Source organism: Lissotriton vulgaris, chromosome 8 (genome assembly GCF_964263255.1).
Source record: "Lissotriton vulgaris chromosome 8, aLisVul1.2, whole genome shotgun sequence".
Classification (NCBI taxonomy): domain Eukaryota; kingdom Metazoa; phylum Chordata; class Amphibia; order Caudata; family Salamandridae; genus Lissotriton; species Lissotriton vulgaris.
The window spans coordinates 126,746,343-126,763,874 of record NC_141696.1 but is presented as its reverse complement, the minus strand read 5'-3'; the positions used below and the strand labels follow the sequence as shown (position 1 = coordinate 126,763,874).

At 46.0% G+C, this 17,532-nt stretch overlaps 1 protein-coding gene across 1 annotated transcript in view; it reads right to left on the bottom strand.

Annotated features, from left to right (window-relative positions):
- POLD3 (DNA polymerase delta 3, accessory subunit) overlaps positions 1 to 17,532 on the bottom strand; it is a 146,995-nt gene that overhangs the window by 72,492 nt on the left and 56,971 nt on the right. The window contains exon 7 of the mRNA XM_086933813.1: positions 15,327 to 15,399. Coding sequence (XP_086789939.1) covers positions 15,327 to 15,399 — 73 coding nt within the window. The remainder of the gene's footprint in view (positions 1 to 15,326; positions 15,400 to 17,532) is intronic.

Genomic DNA, 17,532 nt, shown 5'->3' with positions numbered 1-17,532 from the left:
TAGACTTCATTCACATGGAACGCTGCAACAATTTAAAATACGTCCTGGTGGTAGTTTGTGCTTTTTCCAGGTGGATAGAAGCATACCCACTAAAGGACAACACTGCTTTATCAACTGCCAAAATTCTTCTCAAAGAATTTTTCCCTAGGTATGGAATGCCACGGATTGTATGGTCAGATAACGGAAGTGAGTTTATAGGGAAAGTTATGCAGAGTGTGTGTGCTGGTCTAGGATTGAAACAAAAATTTCATAGTGCGAACCATCCCCAGTCTGCTGGTTTAGTCGAGGGTTACAATGGCACCCTCAAGCTTAAAATAGCCAAAATTCAAGCATCCACAGGTTTGGCTTGGCCAGACGCACTTCCTTTGGCCTTGTTATCAACGAGAGCAACAGTACATTCTAGAATAGGGCTTTCTCCATATGAGATTGTATTTGGCCGCCCGGCAAATGTCTGGGGTGTGCCAAGGCCTAAACAATTCTGCTCCATTGAATATCCTATGTTGATAGACTACCTTTATGACTTGACTGCTAAATTAAGTCTTATTCATCAACAGGTTTTTTCTGCTTTACCAAAGCCTCCGGAGAGTCCAGGGCATCAACTGAAACCGGGTGACTTCATAGTGGTCCGGAACTTCGCGAGGACAAAGAATCTTCAGCCTCGCTACATCGGCCCCTTCCAAATCCTGCTGGCAACGAGGACAGCTGTACGTGTTGCTGGCCGGAAGAACTGGATCCACGCTTCTCACGTAAAGCGTGTTCCACTGCCGCTGCCCTACGACGACTGGGTGAAGAAGGGAATTGGTGCCTCCGAATCTGAAATAACTCCAAAATTTGTCACTTTCAGCGATGCCGATTTGATTTCTGACACTTTGAAACGTGACTCTCCTCTTGAAAAGACTACTTTGAACATTGAACATTTGTCTCCAGCATCAGAAGAAACTTTGCCATCTGCGAACGTAAACTCTGCAACAGCTGCTAGTGATACACTATTTTCCGATCAAACAGTACCAGCAAGGAAAAAATACAACCTTAGAAGCCATAAAACGAACTAATAAAGCAGGCAACTGCATATTGTGATTTTGATATTTATATACATTGGACTTTTTTTGCTTTTCAGCCAGGAAGTTTGCTATTGTTTATTGTTTTTAATAAATTGCCTTGCCGTCTGGGTAGCCGTAGGGTCGTGGCTGTGTGCCTAGTTTGAATTTGCAGGGGTCTGACACAAGGTCGATCTTTCTGTTAGTACTGGGAACTCCCAGGGCTGACAGAGGCATTTTCATCTACGTACACATCATCAGTGGTCGCGAGCGGATTGTAGAAGATGGAACTTCCTGCGCTGCAACGAGAAAATGTGATTTACGTTCGCAGAAACAGACTAAATAGAATTCTTCATAGCAAATGTTTCTTGATGCAATGTGCCATTACATTTTTGATTGTTTTAGCAACATTGGTGGGTGGAATTGTCTTAAGCATAAATTTGATTTTTGTGCCAGTTTCTACAGTGCCTCCCCTTGATTCAGCTATTTCCACTGTTTCTTCTATACACTCTTTTCACTCGTTTCCGGAACATGAGCAAGCTCGACGCTCAGAATTCATTAATAATACTTTTGTACAGCTCTTGCACCAACACCAACTGGTAGTTAACACGACAGACTGTTGGGTGTGTGGCTTGATACCTCACACTATGGATAAAGGTATTCCCTATCTGGTTTTGCCTTTCAGCTACAATGGATCATTTCAGGCCCTTCAAACCATCTTTGCTTATGCCCTTGAAACCTATCCTCCACGTCCACCACGCTCCACTAAATATAACTCTGCCAACAAAGCTTTAGTCCAGGGAATTATTGACATGATCAAAGACGTCAATAATACTCCATCTTACCCTAGAGACGAATTGCGAGTATATTTAAGTTGGAATACTTCAGAGTATCGCCTTAGTTTAGGAGAAAGCAAGCGTAAAAGCTCAACTCCAATCTGGGTCGTACCTCACCGAGGTCAGGTCTGTTTACAAGGTAATGGGAGAAATCCGAGAGCTCAGCTAGGGAGGAGTGAGTGCGTAGAGACTTATGTGTTTCCGGCTAACTCTTCCCCTGCCTTCCTTACTGCCAGGGGTACCTACTTCATCTGTCGAGACAGAGCTTATACATGGTTGCCTACTGACTTTTCAGGTTCATGTTATATTGCTCGATTGTTGCCTCCGACATACACTGCTTCACCGGATTACCACAGAATAAGAGTAGCTAGAGGTGTTTTCAGTAAGGAAGATACCGCTGGTCAGGAAGCTGGAGACTTCTTCAAAGGCTTCCTTCCGTTCTGGGGGCCTATGGCCAATAGTAGAAACATACGTCAGCTAACACGGGTAGTTGAATCTACTATTACCGAAACTGCTGGTGCCCTTAGCAATCTGACAGCTGAGCTTCAGGCGGATAGGCTCATGACATTGCAGAACCGTATGGTTCTAGATGTTATACTTGCAGATCGAGGTGGGGTATGCAGAATGATCCAATCGAGCTGCTGTGTCTTTATTCCTAATAATGCTCCAACAGTTTACGAGGCGATCTCTAAGTTGCACAAGATTTCGGACTCCATACATGTAGATGAGGGAAACTGGTCCTTTATGGAGTGGGTTTGGACTCTGATCTCAGCGTGGGGATGGAAGGTTCTGGTGGTCATTGGTGTCATCTTAATATTCCTATTCTCATGTTGTCTGGTTATCCAGTGTGGTCCTGCTCTGTGTAGTCTTTGTGCTACAACCTGTTTTAGGAAACCACCTGCATTTGGAGAAAAGACACGAGAAAGGATGATGATACAACAACATGTCACTGACCTGATGAGCATAGAACTAGATTCAGACATAGATTGAGTAATTGCCTATGTAAGGGCAAAAGGAGGGTCTGAGGTTCCGTGACGGTTCCGTGACAATTTGAACCCGTGTTTTCAAGTTTGTCGGAAATACATAAAAATGGTATCAGTGAACCGCAAATGATCCATTTAGTATATCCTAGTGTTTTCGCCACGCTACAAGTAAGAGCACTCCTGTTATGAACACATTTCTGATCTACCCATGGCATCCATCTTAGATCGTGGCCGCCATTTTGTGGTTCCTTGCCCTCACATATGCAATAGCCTCTGATCATTTTCATTCACTTCACTTTGATTAAGGACACGTAGCCTTAGCCGGAGATTCACCTCTTACATGACACGTGCACCTTAAACCAGATCACGCTGAAGCTGCATGACTCGACAAAGGTTGCCTCCTCTGCCCGAGGCCAGCCCACCTGAACTGGTTTTCCTGTCCATTGTACCTGATCATGATTAGGCGGCCGAAGCCGGTAGCCTTGCCCATTTACAACCTACAAACATCTCTTATCCCGCTTTTCTATCTTCTGCATCTGGCTCTGCTCCTTTCCTTCTGGGCTTTTATTAGGGGGAGGTAACGAACTTTATGATGAGGCGGTCCGGGTCTTGAATGCAATATTGACAAGGGATTGTGATGGACTGGTGGGAACCCCTCTTCGTGATGTTTGGTATCAGATATTATCGACAGTTCCTGTGTAACGCCAAATATTTATTGTTTAGAGACACAAAAGGTTTGGAATGTACCGACATGTGAAATATTTGCCTAGAGCACAATTTTTGGTATATAAGGAGCAACCCTCAATGTACAAATCGAACAGTCTCCTGAATTCTGCCCGTGTGTAGATTCTGTGACCTCTGTGTCCCTGCAGTAATAAACCTTTGGTCTTTGACGCCACCATCGAGAAGCCCGTGTTTCTGTTCATTTGTGCACCAAGGCAGGTGGAACTCCGGGGTCTTTGGGTGTTGTTCCCTGACACCTCTGGACGGAACCAAAAAGTCCAGAACTCCAGCACGTTGAAGGACCTGATGTCGTGAATAAGGGAATATATTTCCGTAGCTTGTTCATTCGTGTAGGCTAAAGTGCTAGCCCGGTTGTCTGTAAGACCTGTTATGGCATCAAAGGACATTATTTCGAATGGGTGCTCACTCCCTGTGGACAGGGTATAAAACAGAAATTAGTGGTGGGAGAGGCACACCTTTGCTAAATGCACATTACTCAATGAGAAATTAAATATATGTTATACTATGCGTGCTGCAGAGGTAGACGCAATGCCCATACTGCGCCAGTTACTTAATAGAAAATATGGTCAAGCGAAACCGCTTGGCCTCTGCGCACAGTTGCCTGTCCAAATAGGATATTCAACAAATAATCAAATATGCAGCTTATATATAAAAGACACAACAACCAACCATAGACACACCCTGACCCCCTAGGCCAGCTCGGGGCCAAACATTTTTTTCTTTCTTTTTTTTAAATCGCGGGATGTGCGTAGGATCCGCCCATCCTAGCGATAAAAAAAAAAAAAGGAAACGCTGTCTCCCGGTAAATATGGTAATTTGCCCCCGGGGTGGGGGGGCCAAATCCCGGGGGCATTATTAAAAAAAAGTGTGAGGGGTCCCAATCCCCCCCACACTGCCCCGCGGACCGCCACCCCCGGGGCTCTAATTTAATGTATGCGGGGGCTCACAGGGCCCTCCACAGCCCCAGGGACCTCCAACCCTGGGGCTTTTTTTAAATGGGTGGGGGGCTCTGAGGCTCCCCCAGCCCCGGGGACCGCCACCCCCGGGGCTCTAATTTAATGTATGCGGGGAGCTTAAGGGCCCCCCCGCAGCCACGGGGACCGCCACCCCCGGGCTTTAATGATGACTATGTCATGAATGATGTAATATTTATTTATTTATTTGTGTCTTTTGTAAAGCGCCCAGCTGCCCCAACGGGGCGTCCCGGCGCTAATGAATCCGAAAGCAGTGAGCACATAAAACAGATTTTAGATCAAAAAGATGGGTTTTGAGGGCCTTGCGGAATAGAGATTCAGATTGACAGGCTCGGAGGGATAAAGGGAGCTTATTCCATTGCTGAGAGGCGCAAAGTTCACAAGTTTTCCCTCCCTTTCGGGTTCTCTTAAACCTAGGGATGACTAGGAGAAGCTGGGAGTTTGAGCGTAGTGATCTGGCGTTGTGATAGGGACGTAAGCAGGTTTTGAGATAAGCCGGGCCTATGCCCTGCGTAGCCCTGTATGCCAATGTTATGGCTTTAAATTGACATCTTTTATTTATGGGCAGCCAGTGCAATTACCGATCGGTTGGAAGACCTCGCTCCCAAGGCTGTCCCCCGGTCCACGGTGGCTCGGCATTCTGCCCCGTGGTTTACGGAGGCGCTCCGTGTGGCTCGTAGGCAGTGCAAGGTGGCCGAGAGGGCCTGGCGCCTTGTGTACGATGGGGAGGCTAAACTTGCCTACAAGGCGGTGTTGAAGGCTTACCATCGGGACATTCTCGGTGCCAAGAGGGTTTATCTGGCTAGGAGGATAGAGGCATCTGCGAACTCCTGTAAGGAGATCTTTAATATTGTGAAGGAGTTTACGATCCCCAGCTCCCATCCGCCCCCTCCAGCTTCGGCGGATGCTTGGGCATGCGATCTCGCTGGTTTCTTCACAAATAAGATCAAGGCCATTCAGGCCACCTTCGTGGAGGAACCGGATGGAGGGAGTGGTGCGAGGCTGGACTTTGGACTGCCGCAGACTTCGGTGGCAGTGCTGTCCGACTTCCCTACTGTCTCCAGCGAGGCCTCTTTTACGTTGTTGGCCAACCTCAAATCTGGCTCGCCACTTGACCCCTGCCCTGACAAGTTTTTGGCCGGGATGGTGACAGTGGTGAACCCTTTGGTCAACCCTATCCTTAATGCCTCCCTGAGGGAGGGACGGGTCCCTAGCTCTTGGAAAAGAGCGATGGTGATCCCCCTCCTAAAAAAACCGGGCCTTGACACCGAAGTCTTGGCGAACTACAGGCCTATCTCGCTGTTACCAGCACTAGCGAAGCTTACGGAAAAACATGCTCACGGCGCTCTCTCTAGTTTTTTGGAAGCCAATAATCTGCTCCATCCATCTCAATCGGGCTTCCGACCTAATTTTAGTACGGAAACAGCTTTGATAGAGGTGACTGAGATCATCAGGGAGACTCTGGATGCCGGCGGCAGGGCCATGCTGGTCATGTTAGATCTCTCGGCGGCTTTCGACACCGTCCCCCACAAGGCGCTTCTAACTAGGCTTTATGACATTGGCCTGAGGGGGACGGTGCTGAGGTGGTTTACTTCTTTCCTGGAAGGCCGCCGCCAGACGGTCTGGGTTTCCCAGAGCTCTGCCGAGATGCCGCCATTGGGAGTTGGGGTTCCACAGGGTTCTGTGTTGAGCCCCACATTATTTAACATCTTTATGTCCCCTCTGGCGGCCTTGGTGGAGGCGTATGGGGCCCAGATCGTCTCCTATGCCGACGACACGCAACCCCTCTTCACATGCGGGAAAGATCAAGAGTTTGTGGGAGAGAGAATCCGGGACTGCCTTGCGCTGGTCTTCGACTGGTTCCAGCGGAACGGTGTGAGGGCCAACTCAGGCAAGTCCGAAATCTTATTTTTTGGTTGCGTTGCCGATCCGGAGTGGCAGCACTGGTGGCCGTCCGACATGAGTCCTCCTGCACAGTCTTCAGTGGCGGCCAAAAATTTGGGCGTCAAGCTAGACAATCAGTTGTCGTTCCGAACTCACATCCTGGCCTGGCCGGCACCTGCTACGGATTACTGAAAATGCTCCGCAAATTTTTGCCTTTGTTATCTGAGGAGCACAGGAGGATTACAGTGCAGGCTCTGGTCGGTTCGAGGCTAGATTATGCCAATGCTCTTTTTCTCGGCCTTCCTGATTATCTGGTCCAGCGCCTTCAGGTGGTGCAGAACTCTGCTGCCCGGGCGATCTTTGGCCTAGGGAGACGAGCTCGAGCGTCCGGGTTGCTCCAGTCGCTTCATTGGCTCCCCATTAGGAAGAGGATCCAGTTTAAATCCTTGACCCTGATGCATAAAGCTCTGCATGGATCAGGAGCGGGATATCTGCAGCGGAGACTGACTTTTTATCGTCCAGCTCGTTCCCTCCGCTCGGAAGCTCTTTGCAGAGCGGTGGTTCCACGGGTGAGGAAGGCCCGCGCGGGAGGGCGGTCTTTTGGTTGCAGAGCCCCCCAGCTTTGGAATCTGCTTCCATTTTCTCTTCGGAGTACTGCCAATTTGCTCCAGTTTAGGAGGGGCCTGAAGACCTGGCTTTTTAACTCCTAGTCTGTTTTATTGCCCATTGTTTTTGTTTTGTTCTGTTGTCTGTTTTTAGCTGTGTTGTGTTATTTCAATATGAGTTGAGGGTGGAAAGCGTCGGGACACTCCCTGTGAGTAGCTGTACGCTATACAAAAGCTCAATAACATAACATAATATAACATAACAATTTACGGAGATGCGGGGTAATAAGATGTCTGGGAGGAATACCCTCCACCAAACGAGCCGCCGCATTCTGGACCGTCTGGAGTTACATAGACCGGCCGTAATGCCTATATACAGTGCATTGGCATAATCGAGATGGAAGGTTATCAGGGCGTGAACCACTGTTTTTCGACAGTCAGTGGGCAAATAAGTAATGAGTCTTTTTATTGTTCTAATCTTTGCAAAGCAAGATCCTGCTACAGTTTGCACCTGGGCTTCAAAGGTAAGCTGGTTGTCCCAGCGAACACCGAGGTTCCGTACTGAGTCTTTTGGTACAGGGGCTTGACTCAAGTCGTCCGGCCACCACAGATTGGATGACAGTGGGAATATGTGACATCATCAGCAGTGGATTGCGGGCACGCGAGTTATAGTTAGTACAACTAACTATAACGCGGGAATTTCAATGGTTTTGTACGAGTGAAATGTCCAACTAACTAGAACACCCCTATAATCTATGGTTTTTTCAGTGAATTTCTAAGGTTTTTTAAATGCTAATTCCTAAATATAACATGTCTGAAACCTATGTTTTTTCTAGTGAATATATTACACTAGTATCATTTTAATAAAAGAAAAAAATAAATAGGATTAGGCAAATATGCAGGAGAAGAACAATAGTTACTTACCTGTAAACAGGTGGTTCTCCAGTATTGGTGTCTTTCATAGATTCACATGCCTGAATCATTCCCCGTCGTCGGAGTGGGAGTCCCACGGTATATAAAAAAGTAATAAAATGCCATAATACATATGGCAAATATCAGAAATACACAACCAGGAAGTAAAGTAGCACCAGCTACAGTAGAAAAAACCCTCACACTCGTGACTATTCTAGTCATTATGTCTTAGTCCAAACTGCAGCCAATCAGGCGACAGCACCCACCAGAATGTTCTCCCAAGAGGCTCAGGCTCTCAGATTTTCTCGCACCGGAGTAGACTCCATAATGCCTGAGTGAGTCTCTGGGGGAAGGCGGGCGGGTTGCATGTGAATCTATGAAAGACACCAATACTGGAGAACCACCTGTTTACAGGTAAGTAACTATTGTTCTTCTCCAGTATTAGGGGTGTCTTTCATAGATTCACATGCCTGAATCAGAATAGTAAGCAGTGCTCCTAGCATAACGCTCGTAGACGTCAGAGAATCAAATACATAAATATCTATATATGTAGATACATTGTACATGTATAACAATTATCATCAACATCTGAAATAACGTCTAAAGAGCATAGAGGAGGAGGTGGAAACAGAGGCTCACCTTATTTGAAAAGATTGCGCAGCACTGCTCTTCCAACCGAAGCAACTGCGTCGTCTGCTGAATTTAGACAGTAGTGTCTATTAAAGGGGTGTCTGCTAGACCAAGTAGCAGCTCTGCAGATCTGTCGAAGAGGCACACCAGCAAAAAGGGCAGTGGAAGAGCTAACCGCCCTTGTAGAATGTGCTCTTGGCAAGGCCTGTAAGGGTTTACCGGCCTGTTGATGACAAAGTCCAATAGTAGAGGAGACCCATCTAGCAATGGTTTGTTTTGAAACTGCACATCCCTGGCGTTGCCGCCCATAAGCCACGAACAGCTGGTCCGTTTTGTGGATGGCAGAGGTTCTTGATAGGTAAAACTTAAGACATCTTCTAATGTCTAATGAATGTAGAGCTCTCTCAGCTGGAGACTGTGGGTTTGGAAAGAATGTCTTTAGGACAACCGGCTCATTCAAATGAAAGTCCAATGGTACTTTTGGCATGTATGTTGGATTAGTACGTAGCACCACTGAGTCCGTGGTGAATTGGATGAAAGGCGCTTTAGAGGTAAATGCCTGAATATCGCTAACCCTTCTAGCAGATGTTAAGGCTAGTAATAATGATACTTTCCATGTCAAAAATTTAAGGTCCACCTTATGGATCGGCTCGAAAGGGTGACGCATGAGCTGAGTTAGTACCACATTCAAATGCCATGCAGGAGGAGGTTTACGTACAGGCGGAAACATACGAAACAATCCTTTGAAAAATTGTTGTATGATCCGCACAGAAAACAAAGAATTTGATCCATCTTGACGAAATCTAGAAATGGCAGCCAGGAAGACTTTAAGAGTAGAATGTGCCAAACCCAATCTGGCCAAATGCAAAAAGAAAGGAAGGATTTGCTCCGGTTTGGCATGAATGGGATGTAGACCATTGGATTGGCACCATGCCCACAAACGCCTCCACTTAAGCTTGTAGGTTTTGATCGTGGATGGAGCTCTGGCCTTCGCCAGTACCTCCTGACAGTCTTGTGGAATATTTAAATGTGCAAATTCCATGTGTTGAGGAGCCAAGCTGACAATTTCAGCGAGTTCGGGTCCGGATGGTACACCTTGCCCTGCTGGGTGGAGAGAAGATTCGGAATGCGTGGAAGTTGGATAGGGTTGCATTCCGAGAGAAGGAGCAGCTCGGTGAACCAGTATTGCCGGGGCCATCGTGGAGCAATTCGTATCAACCGGCATGGCTGCTTCTTCATTTTCCTGATGACTTTCGGGATCAGAGGTATCGGTGGAAAAGCGTATGCAAATATTTGATTCCAATTCAGCGAAAGGGCATCCCCGCACGAGTCCTTGTGGGGAACCCAGCTTGCAAAGTATGGGCATTTCCGGTTCTGGTATGTCGCGAACAAGTCCAGATCCGGATGCCCCCACAGCTGAAAGATGCGGTTTAGAGATGGTAGATGTAGTTCCCACTCGTGAGTGCAGCCCGTGGACCTGCTGAGAGAGTCCGCTAGCACATTTGCGATTCCCGGAACATGGACCGCTGACAGATGGATATTGTGAGTCAGGGCCCAACTCCAAATCTCTTGTGCTTGTTGTGACAACCGGGCTGATCTTGTGCCTCCCTGCTTGTTTAGATAATGCATGCAGGTGGTGTTGTCTGTCCGAATTAAAACTGTGGCGCCTTCCCGTTGAATCTTTTCCTGTCTTTCTCTTGAGATGAATACTTGGGCGAGCTTGGTGTCCAGCGTCGCTCCCAAGAAAGTCTTTCTTGTTGCTGGCGTGAGGTGTGACTTTTCGAAGTTTACTGAGAAACCCAGGCTTTGCATCAGTGACAGAGTCGTTTGGATGTGATCTTGTGCCATGTCGAAAGAACTGGCCTTGATAAGGCAATCGTCCAGATATGTATATATTTGTATTGATTGCAACCGAAGGTGGGCAGCCACCGGGGCCAGTATCTTCGTAAACACTCTGGGGGCTTAACGCAGTCCAAATGGAAGAACTTTGAACTGGAAGTCCCTGCCAGCCACTCTGAACCTCAGAAACTTCTGATGCCTGGGAAAAATCGGTACGTGGTAGTTTTCATCCTGAAGGTCGAGTGTTGCCATGTACTCCCCTGCCGAAAGAAATTGGAGGATTTCTTGGAGTGTTAGCATCCTGAATGACAGCTTTTTTAGGAATTTGTTTAGGGCACGCAGGTCGAGGATGGGACGCCATTCCCCCGACTTCTTGCGAATAAGGAAAAATCTTGAGTAGAAGCCTTTTCCTTTCTGATGATGAGGTACTCTTTCTATTGCCCCTTTCCGAATCATGGTGTTGATTTGGGCGAAAAGCTCTTTGAGGTGCGCTGGAGGCGGTCCTTTTGGGGGGCAATTTGGGGGAGTTTTTACGAATTCCAAAATGTGACCTCTGGCTACCACATCCAGAACCCATTTGTCTGTGGTAATTGTGGACCAATTCAAGTAGTTTTGGGATATTTTTCCTCCAATTTGGTTTGGGTTGGTACAAAGTGGTGGCAGGATGCGTACCTCATTTCTTACTGTCTCTTCCTCGATAATTAGATTTTCCTCGAGGTTGGGAGTAACTTCCTGTCCTTTGTCCATATGTCTGCTGTCTATATGGCTGGAATCTTTGGTTTCCTTGAGCGGAAGAATAGGAGCGCTGCTGGTTATAATTTCCTCTATTAGAGAAATTCCCTCTTCCTTTTGCTCCACGAAAGGAAGACTTCCTGTATTGCAGAGTACCCAGCAAACGTGCTGTCTCCGTATCTTTTTTTTTTTTATGGCTTCCAGAGCATCATCAACATGTTTCCCAAATAAGTACTCTCCATCAAATGCCATGTCTATAATCCTTGTTTGGACCTCTTGCCGAAAGGATGTTGCCTTTAACCATCCTTGCCTCCTGAGAACAGCTGCCACCGCTAGCTGTCGAAATCCCGTTGCAGCAACGTCCACTGCAGCGTCAATTATTTCAGAAGAGACACACTCTCCTTCCTGAAGGATCTTTTTTGCCTCAGTTCGATCTGGCTCGGGATGTTTGTCCATATACGGCGAGATGTCCGACCACATCTGCCTGTCGTATCTCCCTAATATGGCTAGGGAGTTTGCGGCCCTGATGGTCGTTGCTGCAATAGTAGAAACCTTTTTACCGATAGAATCCAGGCGTCTTCCATCCTTGTCTGGTGGAACAGAGACTTGAGATGTCGGATTAGAAGACCTCTTCTGCGCTGCCTGCGCTACCACAAGAGTCCGCTTTAGCTTGTCCGACAAGGCACGCCGGAGAAGAATTCGGCGCCCTATATTTCTTATCTATTCTCGGAAGCACTGCCGGTAGAGAATTTGGCTTTGACATGATATTTAGGCCCTCTTTCCAGATGAATTCTATAATCGGAATGGTCCAACTCTGCTTCTGTGGTATAGACTTGAAATCATACAAGAAGCAGTCTTCTTGCTTTGATTCCATGGTTATCATGAATCTCTTTGTTGCCCTATCCATGATCTTGTGGAAAGAGGCAATGTCCACGGGTGGTGACTCAGATGTAGTAGGTTCTGCCGGAGAGGGCGTGTTTGCATTATAATCCTCATACTCCGACGATTCTGAAACATTGTCCAGTTCTCCTTCTTCTTGCTCCTCGTGTTCTGAGAATTCTTCCTCTTCTGCCTGAGGAGCTGTATCGTGCGCCGCAGATAATGTTGGACGTTCTTCCTCCAACGTCACAGAAACCACTGGATGCGACTGCTTAGCCAGCGGAGTCGCTGTCTTAGGTCTTGGTGTAGAAACCTGAGATTCCCCTGACTCTGAAGGTGGGAATCGTCTGTAATAGTCACTGAGCATATACTGCAGATTGCGAAATAAATCGTCCGGCATCTGCATGCCAGGAGCAGGCCTATCTGCATGTGACGTAGGCTCAGTTTCATACATCTCTTACTCTATATCCTCTTGAACTTTAATTCGGAGGTCAGATGGACTTCTAGCTGCTCCAAAATTTTCATCCTCATAGGATCCTTCCTCATCGGAATCCAAAAGTTTGTCTGCCACTACTGGCGTAGAAGAAATCGTCTCAGTGGTTGCTCTTTTCCTCAACAGCGTAGCTGTAGTTGCAGGCGATGGCAAAGGAATCCCTGATGTATGCGCTGACCAAACTTGCAAGGTAGTGCAGCTTGACAGAGGCGGCGTCGATGGTACCTCAGTTTGCTGTTGAAACTGTTGTCTCGTCGACGGTATCGTCGTCGACGGGGTCGTCGTCGAGGTCGTCGATGGTAGCTTCGTCGACGTGGTCTTCGTCGTCGACGAGGATCTTTTCGTCGGCGGAGGTCGCCGACGGTAACACCGTCGACGGGGACGCCGTCGAGGCCGTCGACGGTGGCTTCGTCGACGTGGACTTCGTCGTCGACGAGGGTTTAACCGTCGACGGTAACGCTGTCGACGTCGATGACTTCGTCGACGGCAGCATCTTCATCGTCGACGGGGATCCAACCGCCGACATCAAAGTCGTAGACGAGGAATTCGTCGACGGTACCTTAGCCGTCGACGGGACAATTGTCGACGACGAGATAGGCCTGATTTGAACATGAACCAGAGTAGGTGATGAAGCCGAAGACATGACAAGAGTAGGCTTTGGAGAGGAGAAATTCATAGTGCAGGTGGTAGACGTGGCCACATGGGAGGAAACAGTCCTTTTTTGACGTTGAAATTGTCAAAGGTGGCAACTGAGGCACAGATTTTGAAGATTTCTTGGGAAATGAAGATTTCCCAGACTTCTTACAGGGCGTACTATCACCTTTAGCAGGTGGGAGAGTCTTACTCGAAGTACTAGGCCCAGGAGCATCCTGAGAGGACTGGGCCTTCTTAGTCACCTTAGCCCTTGGAGATAAAACCTCAGTTTCCGCCTTCCTCTTAGTAGAAATAAATGAAGACCCAGAGGCCAAGCTTCCTACCTCAGATAAAGGGTCCTCCTTGTCCTGGAGTCTGTTTAGCCACAATAGTAGTCGACCTTCTCTATCCCTGATGGTCTTAGGGGGGGAAGGTCCGAAAGATCTTGCACTCCTTTGCCTTATGGTCAGGATAAAGGCAATATAAATATTTCTTGTGGGGATCTTCCTTGAAAAGTCTTTGCTTCCCACAAGAATCACAGGCCCTGAAAAGGGATTTTGAAGAAGACATATGAAAAGTTGAAGAAACTAACTGTGTAGAAGAAAAAACTGAGCAGAGCTCAGGGAATACTCCCTTCACACGACGTGCAGTAGAAAATCTGAGAGCCTGAGCCTCTGGGGAGAACATTCTGGTGGGTGCTGTCGCCTGATTGGCTGCAGTTTGGACTAAGACATAATGACTAGAATAGTCACGAGTGTGAGGGTTTTTTCTACTGTAGCTGGTGCTACTTTACTTCCTGGTTGTGTATTTCTGATATTTGCTATATGTATTATGGCATTTTATTACATTTTTATATACCGTGGGACTCCCACTCCGACGACGGGGAATGATTCAGGCATGTGAATCTATGAAAGACACCCCTAATACTGGAGAATTCAAACATTTCTTTTCACACCATATATCAAAGGTGATGAGGCAATTTTTCAAATAAAATGTTCGGAATCAATATATAATGTTGATGCACATGAACTTTAGTGGAGAGAGAAGCTTCAGCATTTCACGCGAGCATCAAAGTCACAAACAGGCTATTTGAATGACACCCACTGGCACAGGCTGGGGCTATCTTTTCTACTTCTCACTAGTACAGCACAGCAGCCAGAGACTGGCATTGCCTATTGCAAGCGAGGCTGCAGACTTGAGAAAATATATTCTAGCTATGAGCAAAAGATATGCATACTAAAGGCCATCTAGGAAACTCATTATTAGGACATTTGATACTAGTGTAGATATCAGCTAGGAGTGTGGACAACAACAAAGCTCGATTCTATCATTGGTTTGATTTAATGATTGCTATCAAACATATTGAATTATATATTTTTTTGTGTATTGTATTTACTATTTTAACAATTTTTATATTTGCAATAATGCATATTCATTAACTCTGCACTTAAACTGGACCTTAGTATTTAATAAACCCTTTTATAATATACAGTGCGGTTTGTAGATATATGTCCATCTTTTGGCAAAAGGTAATCCAGTACACACTAGTATTTTAATGGATTGCTGGCAGTCTCTGACAGGATAGCTTACAAATTATCTCCAGGTCAGTAGTTAGAGATGCTTGAGTCACAGCCTATCCATTTCTCAGCTCAAACTGATAAGCTGGTCCAACCAGGTGCTTGAAAAGGGCCGCAGAGAGACTACTCAGTAGTATTTACAGGCAGACCTGTAAAATCTCTTCGCTATGGCGCATAATCCTTTTAATCTTTCCACTGATTTGTCTATTTTCCACTAAAGTCTCAAATACTCATCTTTTTATGTACTTCTTTGATTGAATGACCTTCGCCTGTTGTTCTGAATGACAGCAATTCTATCCTTTTTTTCTAGAAGCTGACAGTAATAATTCCTTTTGTAATTGTACTGATTTGCGGACATTGAAAGGGTGGAAGTCTGAATGAGCACTGTTGGTATTCGAACGCATAACCTGCAGATGTTTAAGCTGCAAGTACTTATCTAACAGAGCCACACTGAGGACTTACAAAGAATTGTTTGAAACTCCCCTCAGAGGCAGTCAAGTCCTGATGACATACTGTCAATGACCATTTTTGGTCCACTAGAACCTGAACACAGCAATGTGATACTTACTCATAGAAGCTTTGCCAAAGAAGTTGTTCACCGCGTTTGACTTTGCTGTTGACTTGCTGCTTACAGTGGATGCCTGCCAGTGAACAGAAGAACAAAGATGTAAGAGTCCAAGCAAGAAGCTGCAGAATACACTAATATAAAGATCTTTTGTATTCAGCATCACAACAAACGTGTCAACAACTATCATTAACAGACCAAACAATTATGCCTTGCTGATGGCAAGCTTGGAATATCAAAAGAAAGGGGTTCGGTGAACTCAACACACAGGTAGGTGGAATGGGAGAAAGTACGCGGTGCAAGTGCGATTTGGCAAGCTCTTGGCATGACCGCAGAGTGTGTAAGGAGATTGAATCATGAAAGATAGTACATTCATGGGGCCAGGGCTGTTGGGTACTTGACAGGCAGGTGTAGTGGCAGCCTTTGATACTGCAGTGATGCAGTGGGTTGTGCTGGATGGAAGAGAACAGATGATCAAGGTGGGCTGCCTACAGTGACCGCAAGATGAATGGAAGGCCAGATTCTATGCAGGGTCAACCCAAATCGGAGAAGAAAAACACAGCGGCTCACACAACTCCAGGCCACATGGCCAGTTATCTTCAATGTATAATCTGAGGCTACAAGTCAATACATTAAATCCTCATGTTACACAAAAAGGTCAGAAAATACATAACACATTGGTATTTATAAGGACTGAGAGTAATGCAAGACATAAAAATCGCATTTACATTAAATATTTCCATCAGAATTGTCTAGGAATATAATGCATGATAATACAGCAAAAGCCCTCGGAGCGCAATAAGACATTACGTCACATATGGAAGTACATCAAGTTGGAGACGTTCCATCAGACAACAGTGGCACATGTGGGCTATGATCACAATGACAAATGAAGAATCAATGACAATCTTTAAGAAATGAGAATAAAAAAACAGGGTGGCGGGTATTTTTAGCAATTAAATGGAAATAACAAATTGTATGAAAAGATACACATTTACAGTGATTGTTATAGCAAGGAGGAAAGGATGGACGGAAACCAACGACAAATGGCAACCAATTAATCATAACAAAACCTCAGATTGAATGGAAAGGATAGATCTTGTGGTGGGTGTGTTCAGAAAAGTGCTAGTGCCAGGATTCAAAATTGTTCAAGAAATAAATGATCCATTTTTAAGTGATTCTGTTGCACTGATTAATAAAGTGGAGCTTCGAACCACAATGTTTTATATTGATAATAGTACCAACCTGTGTTATCTCTCATGCCCATTTTTAATTCCTAATGAGTTTTAATAACGTTTTCCTTTGTGCCATAAGGATCTCCCTCATTGGGTCCTAGTGTCTTCACACTTGACTGAGTTTTTATTGTGAATGCAGCAAACTCCTGGCAACATACATTGATTTTCCAGTAACCAGAAAGCAGTGTTGTTTCTCAGGGATGGCTACTTGCACATTCCTAACCCAAAGGCATAAACAAGGGTAGGAAATGGATCTCCTGTCTTTCCTTCTAGCCCGTTATTTATGCAAGCCAACGCCTGTCACTGCAAGGGATCAAAGAACCACTATCACGATTACCCATAACATGTGTATGTGTATTTGTAAAGTGCACATTCACCCAGAAGGTATCTTGGTGCTGAATACCAGATGTTTATTTTACCCAACTCAGTGGTACTCATTTTACCGACCTCAGAAGGATGAAAGGCTGAGTGGACCCACCGGGATTTGAACCTGTGACCATGAGACCGAACAAAGGCCTCTACAGTGGACGCATTAATCTATTAAAGCATCAGACTCACCCTGAAATGCATACGGTTAGCAAGCTAAGAAACATGTACCATCTCCCTGTTGTATCGCCCAGAAAGCCGTGACAATGCACAACACACCCTCTTTACAAAACAGTTTATCTATGATGGCCAACATTACAAAAAGTCAAAACATTGCAAACTTAGTAGCCGATGAATGAAGAAAGAAAGGACTAGCAAACAAACTACAAGCACCAAGGATTTGTAATAGCTCCCCACAGCAAATCAGGCTTGCCCAGTCACCCTGCACTTCAGACAAAAACTAAAAGCACACAATTTCGAGGAGCATCTCATTCAGCACCAGAAGGGCGCCCTGTACACAGAGTCTGTAAGCCTAAGTTCAAAGGAACTTTTCTTTTGCAGACTTCCCTTATGTTCTCTTCTTACAAGTACATACTATTGAATCAGTG